This window comes from Gallus gallus, chromosome 25, assembly GCF_016699485.2.
Source record: "Gallus gallus isolate bGalGal1 chromosome 25, bGalGal1.mat.broiler.GRCg7b, whole genome shotgun sequence".
NCBI classification, from domain to species: Eukaryota; Metazoa; Chordata; class Aves; order Galliformes; family Phasianidae; genus Gallus; species Gallus gallus.
Window position 1 is genome coordinate 2,106,916 of NC_052556.1, and position 19,007 is coordinate 2,125,922.

Sequence of the window (19,007 nt, forward strand, 5' to 3'; positions counted from 1 at the left end):
GCTCCGCCGCCGCCGCCGCCGCCGTCGCCGCCGCCGCCGCCCGGGCCTCGCTGCTCGGTGCCGCCGCTCCGGTGCCGCCGGCGCCTCTCCGCTGGCGGCGGGGTCCGGCTCCGCTCCCGCTGCGGGGCGTGCGCAACAGGCGGGCGGCGGGCCGGAGCCGAGGGCACGGCGAGAGAACGCAGCCGGTGACCGAACCCCCGGGGGGCGGCGAGCGTGAGGCCGCCCGGGGCCGGGCATGTGCGGCGGGGCGGCGGGCAGGGCGCCTGGGCAAGGGCGTTTGAAGGAAACGTGAAGCGCGGCGGCGGCGGCGGCGGCGGCGGCGGGATGGACGCGGCACCGGGCCGGAGCCCCGAGCCCCGGGAGAAGCCGCCGGTGCTGGATGGAGAGGCGGCGGGGCGCGGCGGAGCGGGGACGGCCGCCGGGGCTCCGGGCGCGGCCTCCCCGGCGGAGCAGATCGTGGCGGAGGGCGAGGCGGCGGCGGCGGGCACGAGAACGGGCACGGGAACGGGAACGGGAGCGGGAGCGGGAGCGGGAACGGGAACGGGAACGGGCACGTTCGTGCAACGGCAGCTCGGGGCCATGCTGCAGCCCGCCGTGAACAAGTTCTCGCTGCGCATGTTCGGCAGCCACCGGGCCGTGGAGATCGAGCGGCAGCGGGTGAAGTCGGCCGGTGCATGGATCATCCACCCCTACAGCGACTTCAGGTGGGACCGGGATCCGCTCCCCCCGGCCGGGCTCCGGTACCGCGCCGCGCCCCATCCCGGCGCTCCGCTCCCGGCGCCGCTGTCCGTGGTGCTGAAGGCGGTCCCGCCCCGCTCCGCCTCACCGGGGCAACAAGTGCGGGGCTCCCGCCGCTCTGCCCCATCCCCGCACCGGCACCGAGCGGCGGCTTCCCCCGCGCCGACCGGGGCCGCTGCCGCCGCGCCTTCGGACCGAGAGCTGCGCTGAGCGCGTCCCCACCGCTGCCGCAGCCCCGCAAACGTTTCCCGTGCTTCCCCCCCTTCCCGGTCCCTCGGGGCTCCCCGGCGGGCACCCCACGTCCCCCCCCACGAGGAGGAGCCGAGGGCCGCCGGGCTTCGCCCCCATCTCCTCTATCTGAGGGTTCGGCCCCCGCCCGGCACCGCCCCGCACTGTGGGCTCCATCCCGGGAGCGGGGCGAGGAGCGGGGCCTGGAGCTCCGTGACACCGGGAGAGCGCGGGGACGGCCGCGGGGGGAGGACCCGGGCGTCACGGGGATGTTGAGTCATATGGGGTGGGTTCTCTGTACGGGGGACGAAGCGGCCGCGCTGCCATCTCCCGCAACGAGCCGTCACCCGGGCAGCGTCCCCGGCCCGGTCCCGGTCCCGGCCCCGCCACCTGTAGCGGCTCGGGGTCCGCGGCCCCACGGCACGGAGGGCTGCGAGGCCTCCCAGCCCCATTGACGGCCCCAAAGTTGGTGATCCCAAACGCTGAAGGTGACACGGAGCCAAAGCGGGCGGCCGCCGGGATTACGCCGCGGTTGATCACATTACCGGGAGACCACGAGGCCGTGCAGACCGAGCCGTGCCCGTTCTGACACCGAGCGAAGGACGGGCTCTGCCCTAAAGAGCTTAAGCCGAAATCTGAGTCAGGAGCTCCCGGCGGCGGCGGCTCTGCGGGGGGGGGATGCGGTTTTACTCCCCCCCCCCCCCCCAGCGATCCACCCGTGGCCCCCAGGGGACTCCCAGCCCCATCCCGGTGTGTTTGTGGGGGGGGGAACACTGCGGGACCCCCGTGGTGCTGCGTCTTCTCCTCCCCCCCCGCCCTGTTTCTGGAGCAGAGGATGTGGGATACCCCCATTCCTTCCCACGGGTATCCTTTTGGGATCCTGGGGGTGCACTGACCCACGGATGGGATGCGGAACATCGGCACAAATCGGGCTCAGACCGACAGCTGTGTGGGGTCTCTGCACCCCCCCCCCCCCCAATCCGAGTCCCTGTTCCCCCCCCGCTGCCTGTGCCCTCTTTGCACCACCAGCTCAGCTCTCTCTAAACCCCTCTAAGCCCCGAGCTCTCATTTTTTTGCGTTGGGTTCGGGCTCAAACTTTGATCCCGGATTTGTTTTCTCCCCTCATCCCGCAGGTTTTATTGGGACCTCATCATGCTGCTGCTGATGGTGGGCAATCTGATCATCCTTCCCGTGGGCATCACCTTCTTCAAGGACGAAAACACCCCTCCCTGGATCGTTTTCAACGTCCTTTCGGACACTTTCTTCTTGGCCGACCTCGTCCTGAACTTCAGAACAGGCATCGTGGTGGAGGACAACACGGAGATCATCCTGGACCCCCACACCATCAAAATGAAATACTTAAAGAGTTGGTTCCTGGTCGACTTCATCTCCTCCATCCCCGTCGATTACATCTTCCTCATCGTCGATCTGGAGACCCAGGTGGACTCTGATGTCTATAAAACGGCCCGCGCTCTCCGCATCGTCCGCTTCACCAAAATCCTCAGCCTGCTGCGGCTGCTGCGGCTCTCACGTCTCATCCGCTACATCCACCAATGGGAGGAGGTGGGACCCCCCCCACCACCCCCACCCCGGGGGGTCTCGGGCCCCCTCTTTGGGGTCCTGCTGTGGGGTCGGGGGATCCCCGGCTATGAGCCGTAGGATGGAGGGGTTTTTTCTCTGCAGCTCCTCTCCCCTTCCCCAGATCTTCCACATGACGTACGACCTGGCCAGCGCCGTGGTGAGGATCTTCAACCTCATCGGCATGATGCTGCTGCTGTGCCACTGGGACGGCTGCCTGCAGTTCCTGGTGCCGATGCTGCAGGATTTCCCCGACGACTGCTGGGTCTCCATCAACCGCATGGTGGTGAGTTGCCCAATGGAGACGATGCTCCGAATGCTTCCCGAGGGACGGAGCTGCCCGGACCCCCCCCCCCCGGACCCCCCCCCCCATGGCAGCAGTGGGGCGGTTTGGGGGCATTCCTTTCTCCTGTTCCTATCTTGGCTGCTGCTGGAGTTGGAGCAAAGGAATTCTGTGTCTGAGGACCCCCCCAGAACCGATCCCAATGCCCTTCCAAGTGCAGAGCTGCGCCCCTCGGCTCCTGGTTGCATCAAATGCTTTGGTTGCCGTGGATGCTTGGGGGTCCCGGCTCCGAGGAGGGGCACCGGGGGGGGGAGGGGGGGGTCGGCTCCTTCCAGCTGCTCCCTCTCCTTGCAGAACGACTCCTGGGGGAAGCAGTACTCGCACGCTCTGTTCAAGGCCATGAGCCACATGCTGTGCATTGGCTACGGCCAGCAGGCGCCCGAGGGGATGACCGACGTCTGGCTGACGATGCTGAGCATGATCGTGGGGGCCACCTGCTATGCCATGTTCATCGGCCACGCCACCGCCCTCATCCAGTCGCTGGATTCATCCCGCCGTCAGTACCAGGAGAAGGTCAGCGGGGGGGCCGGGGCTGCACCCCCATCATCGGGGAGCTCACTTTGTCACAGTGGGGCCAAGTGCCCAAAGTGTGGGTCAGGAGGTGGGAGCATGGCAGGATGGGGTCCCACTTGGCTCGGGTTGACCCATTGGTGGTGCTGGAGTTCACCCCAGCATAGCAAGGCTCCCATCCTGCCCTCCATCCGGGGGTCTGAGCGGAGCCTGGGGTGTCCTTTGGGGCGGCAGCTGTGGGGTGGGCATCCCCTGAGCCCCATCACGGTGCCCTCACTGCAGCACAGCCCAACGTGGCTCCGTGCTGTCCCCGCAGTACAAGCAGGTGGAGCAGTACATGTCCTTCCACAAGCTGCCCGGGGACACCCGCCAGCGCATCCACGAGTACTACGAGCACCGCTACCAAGGCAAGATGTTCGACGAGGAGAACATCCTGGGGGAGCTCAGTGAGCCCCTCAAAGAGGTGCGGGGTCGACCCTTGGGGGGGTTGGGGGAGGGGAAGGAGGGCTGTGGTGTCGGCGCTGGGCTGAGCCCCGTCCCCACTGAGCCGCTCCTCGCCATGCAGGAGATCATCAACTTCAACTGCCGCAACCTGGTGGCCAACATGCCTCTGTTTGCCAACGCTGACCCCAACTTTGTGACCGCCATGCTAACCAAGCTGCGCTTCGAGGTCTTCCAGCCCGGGGATTTCATCATCCGCGAAGGCACCGTGGGCAAAAAGATGTACTTCATCCAGCACGGCGTGGTCAGCATCCTCACCAAGGGCAACAAGGAGACCAAGCTGTCCGACGGCTCCTACTTCGGGGGTGAGGGGATGTGGGAGCAGTGGGACGTGGGAGGCATTCTGAAGCCCACGGCTGTGGCTGTCTGAGCTCCTGGCTCTGCTCCGAGCGGCGCTCACCGTTGCCCATGCAGGAGTGGGGGGCCGCTGGGACGGCGCCGAGCCCCGCGCCCCCCTCACCCCCACATCTCTCTCCCTGCAGAGATCTGCCTGCTGACGCGGGGCCGGCGGACGGCCAGCGTGAGAGCCGACACGTACTGCCGCCTCTACTCCCTGTCTGTGGACAACTTCAACGAGGTGCTGGAGGAGTACCCCATGATGCGCAGAGCCTTCGAGACGGTGGCCATGGACCGCCTGGACCGCATAGGTGAGGAGCGGCCCCAACCCCCCCTCACCCCCCCACGTCTGCTCCAGGGGGCCCAGCCGTGAAGAGGGGACCCGCAGGGATCCGCTTTGCTGCCGGGGGGGGTCTGGGAAGGGCTGTGCTGGGCTGTGCTCCTGCCCTCCCCGCTCACATCTCCGCTGGTTGGCACCGTCCCACGCTGAGGACAAGAGGGACCACGGCCCCAGGATGCAGCCTGGAGCCCTCGGGATCGGGGCTTTGCTCCTGCTTCTCCCCCTGTGCTGAAGCCAGGACCCTCCCCAAAAGCCCGACCCCTGAACCCAGTGAAGATTCCTTGCCCCTCCCCGCCGTCACCCCCCCCCCCCCCACGCTGCCCCCCACAGCAGCGCTCCGGGCCCACTGACGCCACCCCCTCTCACCCAGGCAAGAAGAACTCCATCCTGCTCCGCAAGCGAGCCGAGCACAGCGCGGGGCCCATCAACACCGAGATGATCCAGCAGATCGTGAAGCACGACCAGGACGTGGCCCACAACATCCAGGAGCTGCAGCAGATGACGTTGGGCCGGGAGCTGAGCGGCAAACCGGTGATCTGGGAGCCGCTGGTGCACGCCCCGCTGCAGACGGCCGCCGCCACCACCAACGTGGCCATCGCCCTGACGCACCAACACAGCCTGCAGGCCCACATCTTCCTGCCTCCCTCCTCCATCTCCAGCCCCCTCTCCCCCGAGGCCACGCTGCTCACCAAACCGGTTCGTCGCTCCCAGCCCAGCCTGGGGGGCTCGCGACCCTCCTCCGTCAGCTCTCCCTCCGGGGCTCCGTCCCACCTGCAGACGCCCGCCGCCGCCTCGCCGTCCTCGCCCATGCTGCAGTCCCAGGCGCCCCTGGAAAGCGGCGCTCAGCGGCCGAGCCAAGGGGCTCCGGGACCCCCGCGCGTGGGGCAGAAGGGGGAGGTGACGGCCAAGCAGCCCCCGGCGGCGGCGGGACCCCAACCCCAGCTCTCCAAGTCCCGCCCTGCTTCGGTGTCCACCTCCCTGCTGCAGCAGGCGGCGGGAGCCCCGTCCCCGAGCTCGGAGCCACCGGCGGGGAGGACTCTCCATTACAGCCTGTCCAGAGCCACCGGCTCGCACATCTCGCTCCTGATGCAGCCGCAGCAGTTGGTGAAGCACCGGAGCATCCACGGGCTGCCCGTCGGGCGGCTCACGCAGGACGTCCGCCTCCTCTCGGCCTCGCAGCCCTCCCTGCCCGACAAAGTCGCCCAGCAAGCGGACGGGAGCTCCTTGCAGCAGGGCAGGAAGTCCGCGGGGAGCCTGGCCCGCAGGTCCTCCCCCTCGGTCGCCGGACTCCTCTCCAAGCCGGGTCCGGGGGTCCCACACCCGCAGCAGATGCCTTCGGGATCTCCGGCGCAGCCGAACCGCCCCACGGCCGCGGCTCCCACCCCGCAGTCCCCGGTGTCGGCGCCCCGCCCGGCGGCTGCTCCCTCCCGTAAGGGCTCCGTGGCCTTCAGCCCTGAGGTGGAAACGGGGAAACCCAAACTGCCGTCCAACATGTGAGCCCCCGGCGGCGTCCGTGGGAGCGGAGCACCCGGCCGAGGCTCGGCGGCGTCGGAGGGACGTTGAGGTGAGCGGGAGGGCTCCGGGGCTGCGGCAGCGGTGGGTTTGGGGCTGGCCGAGCGAGGAGGGGGGCTCTCCTTTGGGACTCATCGCTGCCCCCCCGAGGCCCGCCCTCCCGCAGGCGCAGCCCTCACCCCAAATCCTCTGCGGGGTCCCAGCTGCCCGCAGTTCTCCTTCAGGGCCGGGACCCTCCGTGCGTTCCCCCGCACCCGGGGTCGGGGCGATGCCGGACCCGCGCGTCCCCTCCTCCAGCCCCACAGAGCCGCCCGGCGCTTCGGCTGGACGGGACGGGAGGGGCTGAGGGCAGAGGGGGTCGGAGCCCACCGGCCGGCGGGCAGGGAGCAGTGCCTGGGGCCGGGCAGGGCCGGGACCCCCCCCCGAACACACCGGGACTGCGTGCCTGGAGCCGGCGGTCCCGGAGCGCCGAGCCGGGGGTGGGCGGCTCCCCCCGGTGCCGATCCTCCGTTCCGTGGGGCCGGGGATGCAGCGGGACGCACCGAACCCCACATCCGACCGCCGCCCCCCCGAGCCACCAGCCAGCAGTGTGTGAGTGTGAGTCGTGGCTCCGCCGAGCAGCTCAGCTCCGCTTCGTCGTCGCTTTGGGCTCCGCCGTCTTAGCAGTCCCGGTTAGAGTTGTGTCCCCCGACCCCCCCCCGACCCCCGACCCCCCCCCGCGCTGCTTTCCGCTGCAGGACCCGCGGCTTTTCGTGCGCTCCGGGGTTCGGCTGCCGCACAGCGGCCCCACGCAGCGGGTGGGGGTCGCGTTCCTCCATGCGCTCCTCCTCCAAAGTGAATCCTCCCGTCCCCCCCCGCCCCGTTTGGGATGGGAGGTCCGGTGGGGCGGCGCGGTGGGAGCCACGCATGGGGCGGTCGGAGGGGACGTCCAACACTGCCTTTTTTTCACGGACTTAAACCTCCCCCTCCCCCCCCAATCCCATCCAACCCCCCCCGTTCCCCCCTCCCCCCCATCCCCGCCGTCGGCGCCTCCCGCAGCCCCTCGGGTAGGGGTCTGCGCTGTGCCACATCGGGGTCCCCGTGGGGGTTCCCACGACCACCGCGCCGGAGAGCCACGGGAGCGCATCCCCAACCGGGGGGGACCCCGACCCAATGGGGTGGTTTGGAGGGGGGGGGGGGGGGGGATGGGGGCCACGCGTGAGCCGTCACCAAAGACCACCCCCTTCCTCCCCCCCCCCGGCCCCCCCCGGCGGCACTCGCGGCAGTCGATGTACAGAGCTTGTAGTTTTCATATCGCAGAGAAATTTCAAAGCGTTCTCTCTTTTTTTTTAATTATTATTTATTATTTATTATTATTATTTTTTGGTGGTTGTACATAACGGGTTTCCATAATAAAGAGAGATTCGGAGCCGGGCTGTGGGGTCTCCTTCAGGGCGGCCGTGGAGGGGGGGGGGGGGGAAGGGAGGGGCAATGGGTCCCGGAGGGTCCCATCACCCGCAGCACAGAACCCATTGGGGGGGGGGGTTGGGTTGGGGTTCGTCCCTCCTCGGCTTTGGGAAGGAGCAGAGCAGCAGTGCCCCCCCCCCCCCCCCGCCCCCATCCCCATTTGGGCTCCGGGGATTAATGTGTTTAATCTGTGCTCATTTTCCCCTTCTCCCTATTAACCCGGGGATGGGGGGGGGGGGGGGGGGGGGGGGGGGGGGGAGGGGTGTCGGTTTGATTGCGGGGCGGACTTTCAGCCCCGCGGAGATTAACGGAGGTCTCGCGGGGGGGTTGGGGGGGTCAAACGGGGCCAAAACCGACGGCGCTGCGGCCGCCCGGAGCCCACGGGGCGACGATGCCGTGGAAACGCCATTCCGGCCCCACGTCCATCCCGTCACCCCCCCCACACCCCTCCCCCCCCCGCGGTTCGGGCCGCTCGGAGCCCCCCGACCCCCCATCCCCAGCGCCGGGGGGGGAGATTAACGCGCGGCACCGATTGATTACAGCGGCAATGGTTGAGCTGAGCGGATTACGGCGGCTCAGCGCAGCGCCAATGGCGGGGGGGGTGGAAGGGGGGGAGCGGCGGTGCCCCCCCACTTTGGGTGACCGCCCCCCGTCCGCCCCCACTGCCCCGCGGCACCGACCCCACCCGCCCCGCGCCCCCACGCCCCGGCCGGGCCCTCGCTCCATTCGCTCTCTCCACCAATCACACGCCTCGGTCCCGCCCTCCCCGCTTTTCTATTGGCTCAGGCTCCTTGGGCCTATCCTCATACGATAGAATCGCCCAATCAGCATAGGCGCCAGGTGCTCTCGGCACCGCCTCCTCCCCGCGCGGGGCACGCTGGGAGTTGTGGTCCGACGGCGGCGTTACCGCGCGGCTCCGCTTCGGTTGCGAACTACGCGTCCCAGAATGCCCCGCGCGGCGCCGGGCGGAGCGCACGGAAAGGTCGCGGGGCAAAAAGCGGCGCTGAGCGGACGGGGCCGAACGCGTCGGGGTCGCCATGAGCGCGGATGGGGCGAAGCGGACGGCGGCCGAGAGGGAGAGGGAGGAGTTCGTGGGGTTCTTCCCGCAGATCGTCCGCGATCTGACCGAGGACGGCATCGGACACCCGGAGGTGGGCGACGCTGTGGCGCGGCTGAAGGAGGTGAGGACGTGGGGGGGGGGGTTGGGGTCGGTGGGTACCGGGATCGGGGGGTACCGGGATCAGTGGGTACCGGGATCAGTGGCTAATGGGATCGGCGGGTACTGGGATCAGTAGAAACCGGGATCGGGGGGTACCGGGACCAGCAGGTATTGGGATTGGTTGGTACCGGGATCAGAAGGTACTGGGACTGGCAGGTACTGGGATCGATAGGTAATGGGATCGGTGGGTACTGGGATTGGCAGTTACCAGGACCGGTGGGCACTGGGATCAGTAGGTGGGCACTGGGATCAGTAGGTGGGCACTGGGATCAGTAGGTGGGCACTGGGATCAATAGGTGGGTATTGGGATCAATAGGTGGGTGCTGGGATCAGTGGGTACTGGGATTGGTGGGTATTGGGATCAATAGGTACCGGGACCTGTGGGTACTGGGACCAATGGGACTGCTGGGTACCGGGACTGGTGTGCCCTGGGACCAGTGGGTACCGGGACCAGTGGGTACCGGGACCAGTGGGTACCGGGACCAGTGGGACTGGTGGGTACTGGGACTGCTGGCTACCCGGGCTGGTGTGCTCTGGGAGCAGCAGGTATGACCTCCACCCCCCCCCCCCCCCGACCACCCCCCCCTTTTGCAGGTGCTGCAATACAACGCTCCCGGTGGGAAATGCAACCGTGGGCTGACGGTGGTGGCTGCGTACCGGGAGCTGTCGGGGCCGGGGCAGAAGGATGCTGAGAGCCTGCGGTGCGCGCTGGCCGTGGGTTGGTGCATCGAGTTGGTGAGCGTCCAGCCGAGGGCTGCGGGTTGGGGCTGCAGTGGGGTCCATCCCCCCCCTCCCCCCCTCCTCTGGAAGACCCCCCCCCCCCCCCTCCCAACGCACCTCTCTCAGTTCCAGGCCTTCTTCCTGGTGGCTGATGATATCATGGATCAGTCCCTCACGCGCCGGGGGCAGCTGTGTTGGTATAAGAAGGTGGGAGCGGTGGGGGCTGCCCTCAGCACGGGGGGGGGGGGGGGGGGGCTGCAGGGTTGGTTGTGCTGTGACCGCTTCGTGCCCCCCCCCCCCCGGTGCAGGAGGGGGTCGGTTTGGATGCCATCAACGACTCCTTCCTCCTCGAGTCCTCTGTGTACAGAGTGCTGAAGAAGTACTGCAGGCAGCGGCCGTATTACGTGCATCTGTTGGAGCTCTTCCTGCAGGTGAGGGACCCCCCCGGGACCCCCCCCAGGCTTCCCTTGGGGCTGACCCCCCTCTGATCTCAGGCTTCTCCTTGAGTCCTTGGGCATCCAACCCCCCCCCGGGGCTGCATCCTTCCTCCAGGCGTGGGAGGAGCTGAGGTTGGGCTGGAAATGGGGGGGTTTTGCTGTTTTCATGGGGACTGCATGATTAAATCCCTCCTGTTCAGACCGCCTACCAGACTGAGCTCGGGCAGATGCTGGACCTCATCACAGCTCCCGTCTCCAAAGTGGATTTGAGTCACTTCAGTGAGGAGAGGTAAAGAAAGCGAAGGGGACGGCGATGCTGGCCCGGCCCTGCTTGGCTCTGCTTGCTGTCCCTCCCGGGCTGCAGAGCGGGCAGGCAGCTCCCGACGTGCTGCTGTCGCCTGCCAGGCTTTGGGGAACGAACCTCATTCGGTTCAGGACCTGATGGTGGCTCAGAGGGAGACGCTGCCCTCCTCCTGCTGGCCCCGCTGTGCTGAGCAGCAGTGAGGGCCTTTCCCACTGAGCACCGCTCCCCACCGCAGGTACAAAGCCATCGTTAAGTACAAGACTGCCTTCTACTCCTTCTACCTACCCGTGGCTGCTGCCATGTATATGGTGAGCGCTGCAGGAGGGGGTTGGGCTGTGAATGCTCAGCACCACTCTGACCAGCGGGGCCGGTGCTACAGAACATTAAAAACTCAGATACTGAAAGCTTTTTGTTCTTCCCTCCCCCTCCGAGGTTGGGATCGACAGTAAGGAAGAACACGAGAATGCCAAAGCCATCCTGCTGGAGATGGGGGAATACTTCCAGATCCAGGTTGGAGCCCTGTTCCCCCTCCCCACCCCCACCCCTCCCTCTGTGTCGCACAGCAGTTGTGGGGCTGAGCTTCCCATCCCTGTGCAGGATGATTACCTGGACTGCTTTGGGGACCCGGCGCTCACGGGGAAGGTGGGCACCGACATCCAGGACAATAAATGCAGCTGGCTCGTGGTGCAGTGCCTGCAGCGCGTCACGCCGGAGCAGCGGCAGCTCCTGGAGGTACAGCACACCCCCATCTTAGAGACATAGGATGGCCTGGGTTGAAAAGGACCACAGCGGTCATCAGTTCCAACCCCCTGCTGTGTGTAGGGTCACCAAGCACCAGCCCAGGCTGCCCGGAGAACCCATAGGGCGCCATGGGGACCCGCAGGATGCCATTAGGACCCGTAGGGCACCGTTAGGACCAATAGAATCATTGACTCATAGGATGGCCTGGGTTGAAAAGGACCACAACGACCATCAGTTCCAACCCCCTGCTGTGTGCAGGGTCACCAAGCACCAGCCCAGGCTGCCCAGAGCCACATCCAGCCTGGCCTGGAATGCCTGCAGGGATGGGGCATCCAGCCTTCTCTTCTCCAAGCTAAACGAGCCCGGTTCCCTCCACCCTTCCTCACAGGAGAGCTGCTCCAGCCCTGTGACCACCTTAACGGACCTCCACGTCCTTCCTGTGCTGGGACCCCCAGCTCTGAACGCAGCACTGCAGAGGGGGCCTCCCAACAGCCGAGCAGAGGGGCCCAATCCCCTCCCTCTCCCCACTGCCCCCTCCCCATCTCACGCAGCCCAGCACACTGTTGGCCCTCGGGGCTGCAGGCGCACACTGCTGCCTCACGTGCAGCTCCTCACCCCCCAGGACCCCCAGGTCCTTCCCCGCAGGGCTGCTCTCCAGGAGATCTTCCCCAGCCCCTCTCAACACCTGGGGCCGCCCCGACCCACTCGGTCTTATTGGACCCACAGCATCCGGAGCTGCAGCGGCCCCATGCAGCCCCCCCACCTCCCCACGCTGTGTTTGCAGGACAACTACGGCCGTAAGGAGCCCGAGAAGGTGGCGAAGGTGAAGGAGCTGTATGAGGCCGTGGGGATGAGGGCTGCGTTCCAGCAGTACGAGGAGAGCAGCTACCGGCGCCTGCAGGAACTGATAGAGAAGCACTCGAACCGCCTCCCGAAGGAGATCTTCCTCGGCCTGGCACAGAAGATCTACAAACGCCAGAAATGAGGGGTGGGGGCGGCAGCGGCTCCGTGCTTCGCGCTGTGTTGGGTGGCTTCGCAGCCCCGGACCCGGTGCTCCCCCCACCCGTTATCCCCGGGGATGCGGGGGGGGGGCGGTGCGGGGCGCGCATCCATCGGTGCCGTCAGACTGTGTGTCAATAAACGTTAATTTATTGCCGTGCCGCCTCTTCTGTCCGTGGCGATGCGGAGCTGAGGGCGGACCGCTCCCCACCCCCACCCCCTCCATCCTCCCCTCATCCCTCCCCCCCCCCCCCCTTCCGACGGGGGCTGCGCTCAGCGGGGCGGGCGGTTCGGTGCGGCCCCTCCCCGCCGCATTCAGCGCCCGGAGCCGCCGCAGCGCGGAGCGGTGAGCGGGGCTGGAAGGGGGAGGGGGGCGTCGGGGTTGGGGTTCCCCTGCGGGTTCCGGGGCTGCGGGAGCGGTGGTCTCAGAGCCCGGCTTTGGGGGGGGGGTTTGTCCCGAGGATGGGGCCCCGTGCGGGCACGAACCGCCCGGAGCGCTGCGCCGCGGCGCTGGGATGCTCGGAGCAATGCGGCACGCTGCGGTGACGGCTGCGGCCGTGGGGTCCTCCCGCGTGGTCCGGACCTCCGCCCGCCCGGCGATGCTCCGTCCTCAGAGCCCCCCCGGCGCTCCTCTCCCGCGGCCGGAGGACGGCGGCGGCTCCGGTTGACGTTTCAAGGGCGTTTTCTCCTTGACGGCGTCTCGGAGCCGCTCCCCGCCCGGCAGAGCGATCCCAGCGCTGCGGCCCCGCGCCCATCCCCGCAGCCCATCCCGGCTCCGCGCATCCCGGCTCAGCGGCCGCATCCCCGCTCCGTGTCGGTTCTCCTGCAGGTCTGCGCTGCTGTCACGGCACCGGAGGGCCCTCGGCGTCGGGAGGAGCCGGATGGTGTGAGCGGAACCGCCGTGCGGCTCTGCGAGGAGCCCCGCCGCTCCCAGCAGGGCGGCGTCATGCTGGCCCCGAAGAAAGGGCTGCTGTGCAACCTCAACCACATCCACCTGCAGCACATCTCCCTGGGGCTGCACCTCTCCCGGCACCCGGAGCTCCAGGACACGGCGGGGAGCGGGGACCAGAAGCGCTGCAGCAGCTGTCGGGAGAGCTGTGAGCAGGTGGACGCCAATTCCAACAGTCCCTCCTTGAAATGCCACTGCTGCGAATCCCACGCCGAGCTGCCCCTGACGCTGGGCCTGCAGAACCAGGCGGCTCCGGCGGTGGATTTGCCCCGCCTGCAGGATGGGGAGGAGGTGGTTTCCCCCTCTGATCCGCCTTCCACCTCCTCGTCGGTCAGCAGCTGCTCGGATTTCAGCCTGGATGAGTCGCCGGTGTCTGTGTACTACAGAGGGTTCTCGGCAGAAGGGTCCCAATCCCCCACAGAGCCGCCCGGCGCCGTTCCCGCAGAAGATGCCCACGACGGACGGCTGCTGCCCGCGACGGGCGGCGAAAGGGACGCCGACCTCAACCCGGCAGCGCCGCAGGGAGAGCAGAACCTCACCGGAGACAGCCCCGACAGCCTCTGCAGCAGCAGCTCGCTCGACTCACAGTACGACGAAACCTCTCCCGGCGCAGCCGTGCGGCAGAACGCAGACGGCTCCGTCGACCTCGACCCCAACTGCAACCCCCTGCCCGACCCCGCTGTGGCACCGGCCGTGCCGTGCTGCTGGGAGCAGAGCCCGAGCGGCGCTCCCGAACCGCGGCCGAGGCTGAGCGCCGTCCCCCCCCCCCGTCCCACCGCGGCCCAAGAGGCGGCTGCAGCTCCTCAACGGGCACGGAGCAGAGCGGCCAGCCCTGCCCGCGAGGCCGGCAGCGCCCGAGCCCAGCGCTGAGCTCTGCAGAGATGCGGCCAAGAAGAACATCACCTCCTTCCACGAGCTCGCCCAGAAGAGGAAGAAGATCCCCTCCGGGCCCGCTCCCATCCCAGCCAGGGTGGACCGAAGCGACTGGCTGATCGTTTTCTCGCCCGACACGGAGCTGCCGCCCCACAACGACCTCCTGCCCAGCACCGCAGGCCGGGACCCAACGCAGCCCCAGCAGGACTGGGGGGTGAGGCCTCCCGGCTCCGTGCAGAGAGAGGTCACCACGTTCAAAGAGCTGCGCTACCGCAGTGCCTCCAACAAACCCAAGGCTCAACCGGCGGCCCCGCAGCGCCCACCCAAACCCCCGGGGGGGTCGGACGGCTCCAGCTGGGTGTCACCCGCAGCGCCGGGGGGACGCCTGCCAGCACCCCCCGAGAACCACCAGGCACGGAGGAGACCCCGACCCGCACTGCAGCCCATCGCAGAGGGGCGGCCGCGGGATGCAGAGCTGCCCCTGCAGAGCCGCCCCGGGGAGCGCTCCGGCTGTGAGAGGCGGACCTGGAGGAGCGGGGGGTCCGGTGGGGACCCCCGGGGGTCGGGAGAGGCTGAGCACGGAGAGGAGGCGCATCAGGAGGGTAAGAGCTGCCGCCAGCCCCGGGGGTGCCCGTTTTTTGGGGTGCTGAGCCACGGCAGCGGGCGGGTGGGAGCCCTTTGGGGTGGGGGGGTGGGGGTGCTGCAGGGCCGGGGCTTTGCATGGAGCCGATGCTGGGGGGGTACAGCCCCTCGTGCCACTGCTCCGTTGCTCTGTGCAAGACGGGGCCGAGCCGCTCTGGTTTCCCTGTCCCTTAGCGGCTGCTCAGGAAACAGAGGAGGTGCGCAGGGTCTGGGGCTGCCCCCCACCCCCCCCACCCCCCGGCCCCCTTCGTCCTCCGTTCTCCCCGTTCCTCTCCCCGTCCGACCCGCAGGGAAAGGCCCTGGGCGGGCCCCGAGTGCCGCCGGTCCCGGCCCTGCCCTCCCCGCTCCCCTCCGCCCTTCCCCTCCCCGCGGTCTCCGGCTCCATGAGCGAACTGCCCCCGCCCGGCCCCGGCCCTGGCCCCGCTTCCCGGCGCGGTGGGTTCGCCCTCGGCCCGCCGCAGCCCCGCTCCCTCCCGGGCGAGGCGGCGCGGAGCGGCCCTGAAGCCCCGGCCCTTCCCGCAGCCCGGCCCTCCCCACCCGCCGCCGGAGCTCCGGGCGCAGCGCAGCCCCACGGGGACGGCCCGGAGGGACGGCGCGGTGCTCTGGCGGAGCAGAAGAAAGGTAACGGGGCACTGCGGGGCGGAGGGCTGGGGGGGGGCGGGCGGGCGGAGCTGCGGGGCCCGCAGAGGGGCAGCTCCTGCGGCCTACGGGCACCCCTTGAGGCCTGCAGGCACCCCTTGAGGCCTCCGGGCACCTCCTGCGGCCTACAGCCACCCACTGAGGCGTATGGGCCCCTCCCGAGCCCTGTGGATATTTATTGTGGCCTACAGGTACCTCCTGAGGCCTACAGGCACTCCTTGAGGCCTGCAGGTCCCTCCTGTGGCCTACAGTTACCCCGTGAGGCCTACAGGCACCTCGTGTGGCCTATAGGCACCTCCTGCAGCCTACAGGCACCTCCCGAGACCTGTGAGAACCTCAGTGCAGCCTGTGCCCCTTCCCCCTGCCTTAATCACAGCCCCCTCGCAGCCCTGAGGAGCTGCAGGGCCCCACAGGGTCACCCCACGCTCCCCTTGGTCTGTCCGGGCCATGGGGTGGGTTGGGATGTGTCTGAGTGCATTGACATTTTCCTTCCCGTGGACCATCAGCTCTGCTGATTGCTGTCAGCACCGCCGTGGATAAAGTCATCGCCCACTTCAGCTCTGCACGGAACGTGGTGCAGAAGGTGAGGGCCCGGCTGGGGTGGGTGGAAGGGAGGAGGGGCTGCGGGGGCTTTGGCTGCGGCTCTGCGCTGTGTCATCCCCCCCATTCCCCATCTCTGGAGTTCATCAGAAGGAGCTCTGTGGGAAGGATCCCATTATCTCCTCCCTCCCCTCTCTCCCTGTCCCTACACACCGCTGCCTCCTCCCTTCAGGCTCAGCTGGGGGACAGCTGGCTCAGCCCTGATGTGGGCTACCTGCTGCTGCACACCCTGTGCCCCGCGCTCTATGGTCTGGTGGAAGACGGGCTGAAGCCCTTCCAGAAGGATGTCATCACGGGACAGAGGAGGAATTCCCCCTGGAGTGTGGTGGAAGCCTCCGTGAAGACAGGTAGGTGTGGGAAGGCGCTGGGACAAGCACCTCGGGATGCCTGGAGCCCTTTTCCTGCCTGGCCTCTGGCTGGGGAGGGTTTGTGCCCAGAGCAGTGATTCTGTGCGTGCTGTGTATCCCACAGGCCCCAACACCCGCTCTCTCCACAACCTGTGCTGGCGCGTGGCTGGGCTGGCCCCTCTCAGCAGCACCAGGCAGAAGTTTCATGCCTTTATCCTCGGCCTTTTGAAGTGAGTGCTGGCCCAGGCTGCCCTCACTGTGACAGCAGGCTGGAGCGGAGCCCTGGGACCTCTAACTTGGGTTTCTTTTCCTTTGTTCAGTACAAAGCAGCTGGAGCAGTGGGTCTCACACCTGCACAATAGCCCAGGTAGGACGCAGTGCCCCCCACCACATCACGAGACACCTTCTGTGTATGTAGAGCCAGGGTGATACCTCCTGTACCCGTTGCACACACAAAGCTTGGCCAGGACTTCCCCCAGTGGACAAAGGCATTGTTTTCCATGGCTGTCCTACTGGGTGAGGGCAATTGGGGCGACAGTTTGGAACCAGTAAAACCCTCTTCGACCTGCTGGGATGGGAGGGTTCTTTGGGTAAGGGATGGGGACATTTTCCAGCCCTACAGCGCTGTCCATATTTCATAGGTGTCGTCTCCATGCTGTATTTTCCTACGGCTTTCTTTGCTCTGAGCCAAGGCCCTCTCCCCCATCTTGCTGACGAACTGCTGCTGCTCATCCAGCCCCTCTCGGTGCTGACCTTCCACCTCGACTTGCTCTTCGAGCACCATCACCTCTCCGTGGACGTGAGGCCTTTGTCACGTCGGATGGAGTCACCCCCATCTCCCACCCCTCGCTTTGCTCAGGGGGCTGCGCAGCCGCTGGAGGGCCAAAGCGGCACCGCGGGGGTCAGCCTGGAAGACGAGCTGCCCCCCGATACTCTGGGGAGGGCACCTGCAGCAGAGGAGAGCCCACGGTCCCCGTGCCAAGCAGCTGTGCGCAGCCCACTGCCCGGCCCACAGGTGGGGGCTGCCCTGCAGCAGACCTTCCAGCACGTGCTGCGCTGGGGCGACCAGCTCAGCCGTGCTTTCCTGGGAGCTGACAGCTCCCCAGGGGCTGTCAGGCCCGAGGCAGGCCCTTGGGATACAGGGGCTGGCCCCAGCAGCTGGTGGGCTCAGCTGAGCCAGGCCTCCAGGATTTACACTGCTCCCAGCAAGGAAAGGTTCCCCTTCATCTGGTGGACAAAGCTGCGGACGGCTGCGGGGGATTCCAGCCCTGGCCAGGTGGCTCAAACCCCTCTGAGAGAGCCTAAAGGCACTGAGCTGCAGCTGCTTCAGACCAAAGCTATCCCTGAACTCTCCAGTCCGAACTCCAGCGGCAGCGCTGACACCTCCGGGACCTCTTCCCCTGAAGACCTCGTCCTGCTTACTGGAACACCCCTCCCACCAGCCGGTCCAGCTGCTGGAGAGAAACCCCCGGCTGCTTCCCCACAGCCTGGTGCAGGCAGGAGCCAGGCAGCACCCCCTGACCCAGGGCCCTGCAGCCCTGGCCCTGACAGGGGCAGCTGGCTGGGCCGACTCTTTGGAGCCAGCAGCCCCTCTGCCAGGAGCTCCCCTCCCAGCCCCGACGCCATCTCAGTGAGATCCAGGTGAGACCCAGTGGGGCAGGCAGGGGTGGGGGAGCGGCAGCAGCTCATGGCTGGGGCTCAGCGGTGTTACCATGGTCCTCCCTAGCTCCCAGTTCACCACAGCTCGGCTTGGTGACCCACCCTTGGGCCTGGCAAGCATGCTTGGCCTGCACACACACCACGGCACCTACTCCGGGATGCAGTCAGGAGCAAAACTGCAGTGTCCCCATGGCTGCACAGTGCCTCACCCCATCCAGCTGTACACACATGCTCTCTCGGCCCCAGCAACTCGCTGTTTTGTGGTCTTTCCCATGCGGTGGCTATAGCTGGGGAGGAAAAGCACTCCCCGACGAGCCTGTGGCTTCCTTTGCTTTGTGCAGGAGACCCTCCAGGTGGCTGTCGCCCAGCTCACACGTCCTGGCTGTGGTGGTGAAGGGGCTGGCAGCCGAGAAGAGCCGTGCCCCAGAACAGCCTGAGAGGAAGCTGCCCGACTTGCCGCAGACCCACAGGTGATGCAGGGCTCCGCTTGGGGCTGGAAAGCTGTTGGTGGGTTGTTTTAGGGGGGTGGTCTCTCTGAGGCACAGATCTCCAACAGCATTTGTTCGCAGAGCGGTCCGGGCGCTGTGTGACCACACGGGTGCTGCTGACGGTCACCTGAGCTTCCAAAAAGGGGATGTTCTGCAGCTGCTCTCCACCGTGGATGAAGATTGGATCCGCTGCTGCCATGGAAACCGCACTGGCCTAGTTCCTGTGGGCTACACGTCTCTGATTTTGTGAGGAGGAGGAGGAGGAGATCCGAGGAAGCAGCTGAGCTTGCAGCAGTGCCACCTCCCTGCCCCATCACCACCACCTCCAGGGCTGGATGTTCTGCAGGGGTCCCCGCTGCAGTGCCGGCCCGCTGCTCCTTGCAGTTGCCTCCTGTGGGTGTTGTCACAGCTCTGCTGCTGCCTCACCACGGCCCCTCATCGGGACCCGCTCCTGTTCGTGTTCTCTCAGCTGCTGCCCACGTGTGAGGGCCGGCAGAGACCCCATCCCCGTGCATTACTCTCAGTCCCACGCGCTGTCTCTGTGCCATCGTGTCAATCACTGCCACCTATTCCGTGTGTGCCCCGCTTTGCTGCACGGCTGGTGGCCCAGGCCAGCCCCAGCCACCCCGTGTGCCGTCCCAACACCGTGTAAATAGCTGTAACCACGGGAAGATGCTTATTCCAGGGGAAATAAAGGCTGTGACTCACGTGTGCTCGGGTGCCGTGGTCAGCGTGGGCGCAGGGCTGGGAACAACAGGATGGCTGTGTTTGCTTTGAAGCTCTGCTGTCGGTGGGTTTGTTCTGCAGGTCCCCAAGGGCAGCCGGGCTCCGTGTGCTGCTCAGCTGACCCCTTCCCTG

General features: G+C 67.5%; 3 protein-coding genes and 1 non-coding gene across 4 annotated transcripts; all 4 read left to right on the plus strand.

The window, feature by feature from the left end:
• Window positions 1–135: 135 nt before the first annotated feature.
• Window positions 136–7,272, plus strand: HCN3 (hyperpolarization activated cyclic nucleotide gated potassium channel 3). Its single transcript, XM_015298646.4, has 8 exons — window positions 136–704; window positions 2,100–2,529; window positions 2,669–2,830; window positions 3,182–3,400; window positions 3,714–3,860; window positions 3,963–4,203; window positions 4,381–4,545; window positions 4,945–7,272. Exons 1-8 carry the CDS (start codon window positions 325–327, stop codon window positions 6,069–6,071), a joined length of 2,871 nt encoding a protein of 956 aa, XP_015154132.2. The 5' UTR covers window positions 136–324; the 3' UTR covers window positions 6,072–7,272.
• Window positions 7,273–8,517: 1,245 nt separating this feature from the next.
• Window positions 8,518–12,108, plus strand: FDPS (farnesyl diphosphate synthase). The gene is made up of 9 exons (NM_001396601.1): window positions 8,518–8,713; window positions 9,346–9,486; window positions 9,598–9,678; window positions 9,780–9,902; window positions 10,109–10,197; window positions 10,448–10,520; window positions 10,645–10,722; window positions 10,810–10,944; window positions 11,738–12,108. The coding sequence occupies exons 1-9, from the start codon at window positions 8,570–8,572 to the stop codon at window positions 11,936–11,938; spliced, it is 1,065 nt and encodes a 354-aa protein (NP_001383530.1). The 5' UTR covers window positions 8,518–8,569; the 3' UTR covers window positions 11,939–12,108.
• Window positions 12,109–12,249: 141 nt separating this feature from the next.
• On the plus strand, window positions 12,250–18,860 carry RUSC1 (RUN and SH3 domain containing 1). Its single transcript, XM_040652453.2, is given in 11 exon segments — window positions 12,250–12,298; window positions 12,782–13,687; window positions 13,689–14,376; window positions 14,591–15,037; window positions 15,562–15,638; window positions 15,828–16,002; window positions 16,127–16,232; window positions 16,323–16,369; window positions 16,644–17,643; window positions 18,003–18,131; window positions 18,231–18,860. Coding segments are annotated over 10 exon segments (3,627 nt in total). The 5' UTR covers window positions 12,250–12,298; window positions 12,782–12,898; the 3' UTR covers window positions 18,400–18,860.
• Window positions 18,861–18,905: 45 nt separating this feature from the next.
• Window positions 18,906–18,998, plus strand: MIR1629 (microRNA 1629). The gene has a single exon (NR_035117.1). It is a non-coding gene; the product is annotated as a microRNA 1629 (primary transcript).
• Window positions 18,999–19,007: the final 9 nt, after the last annotated feature.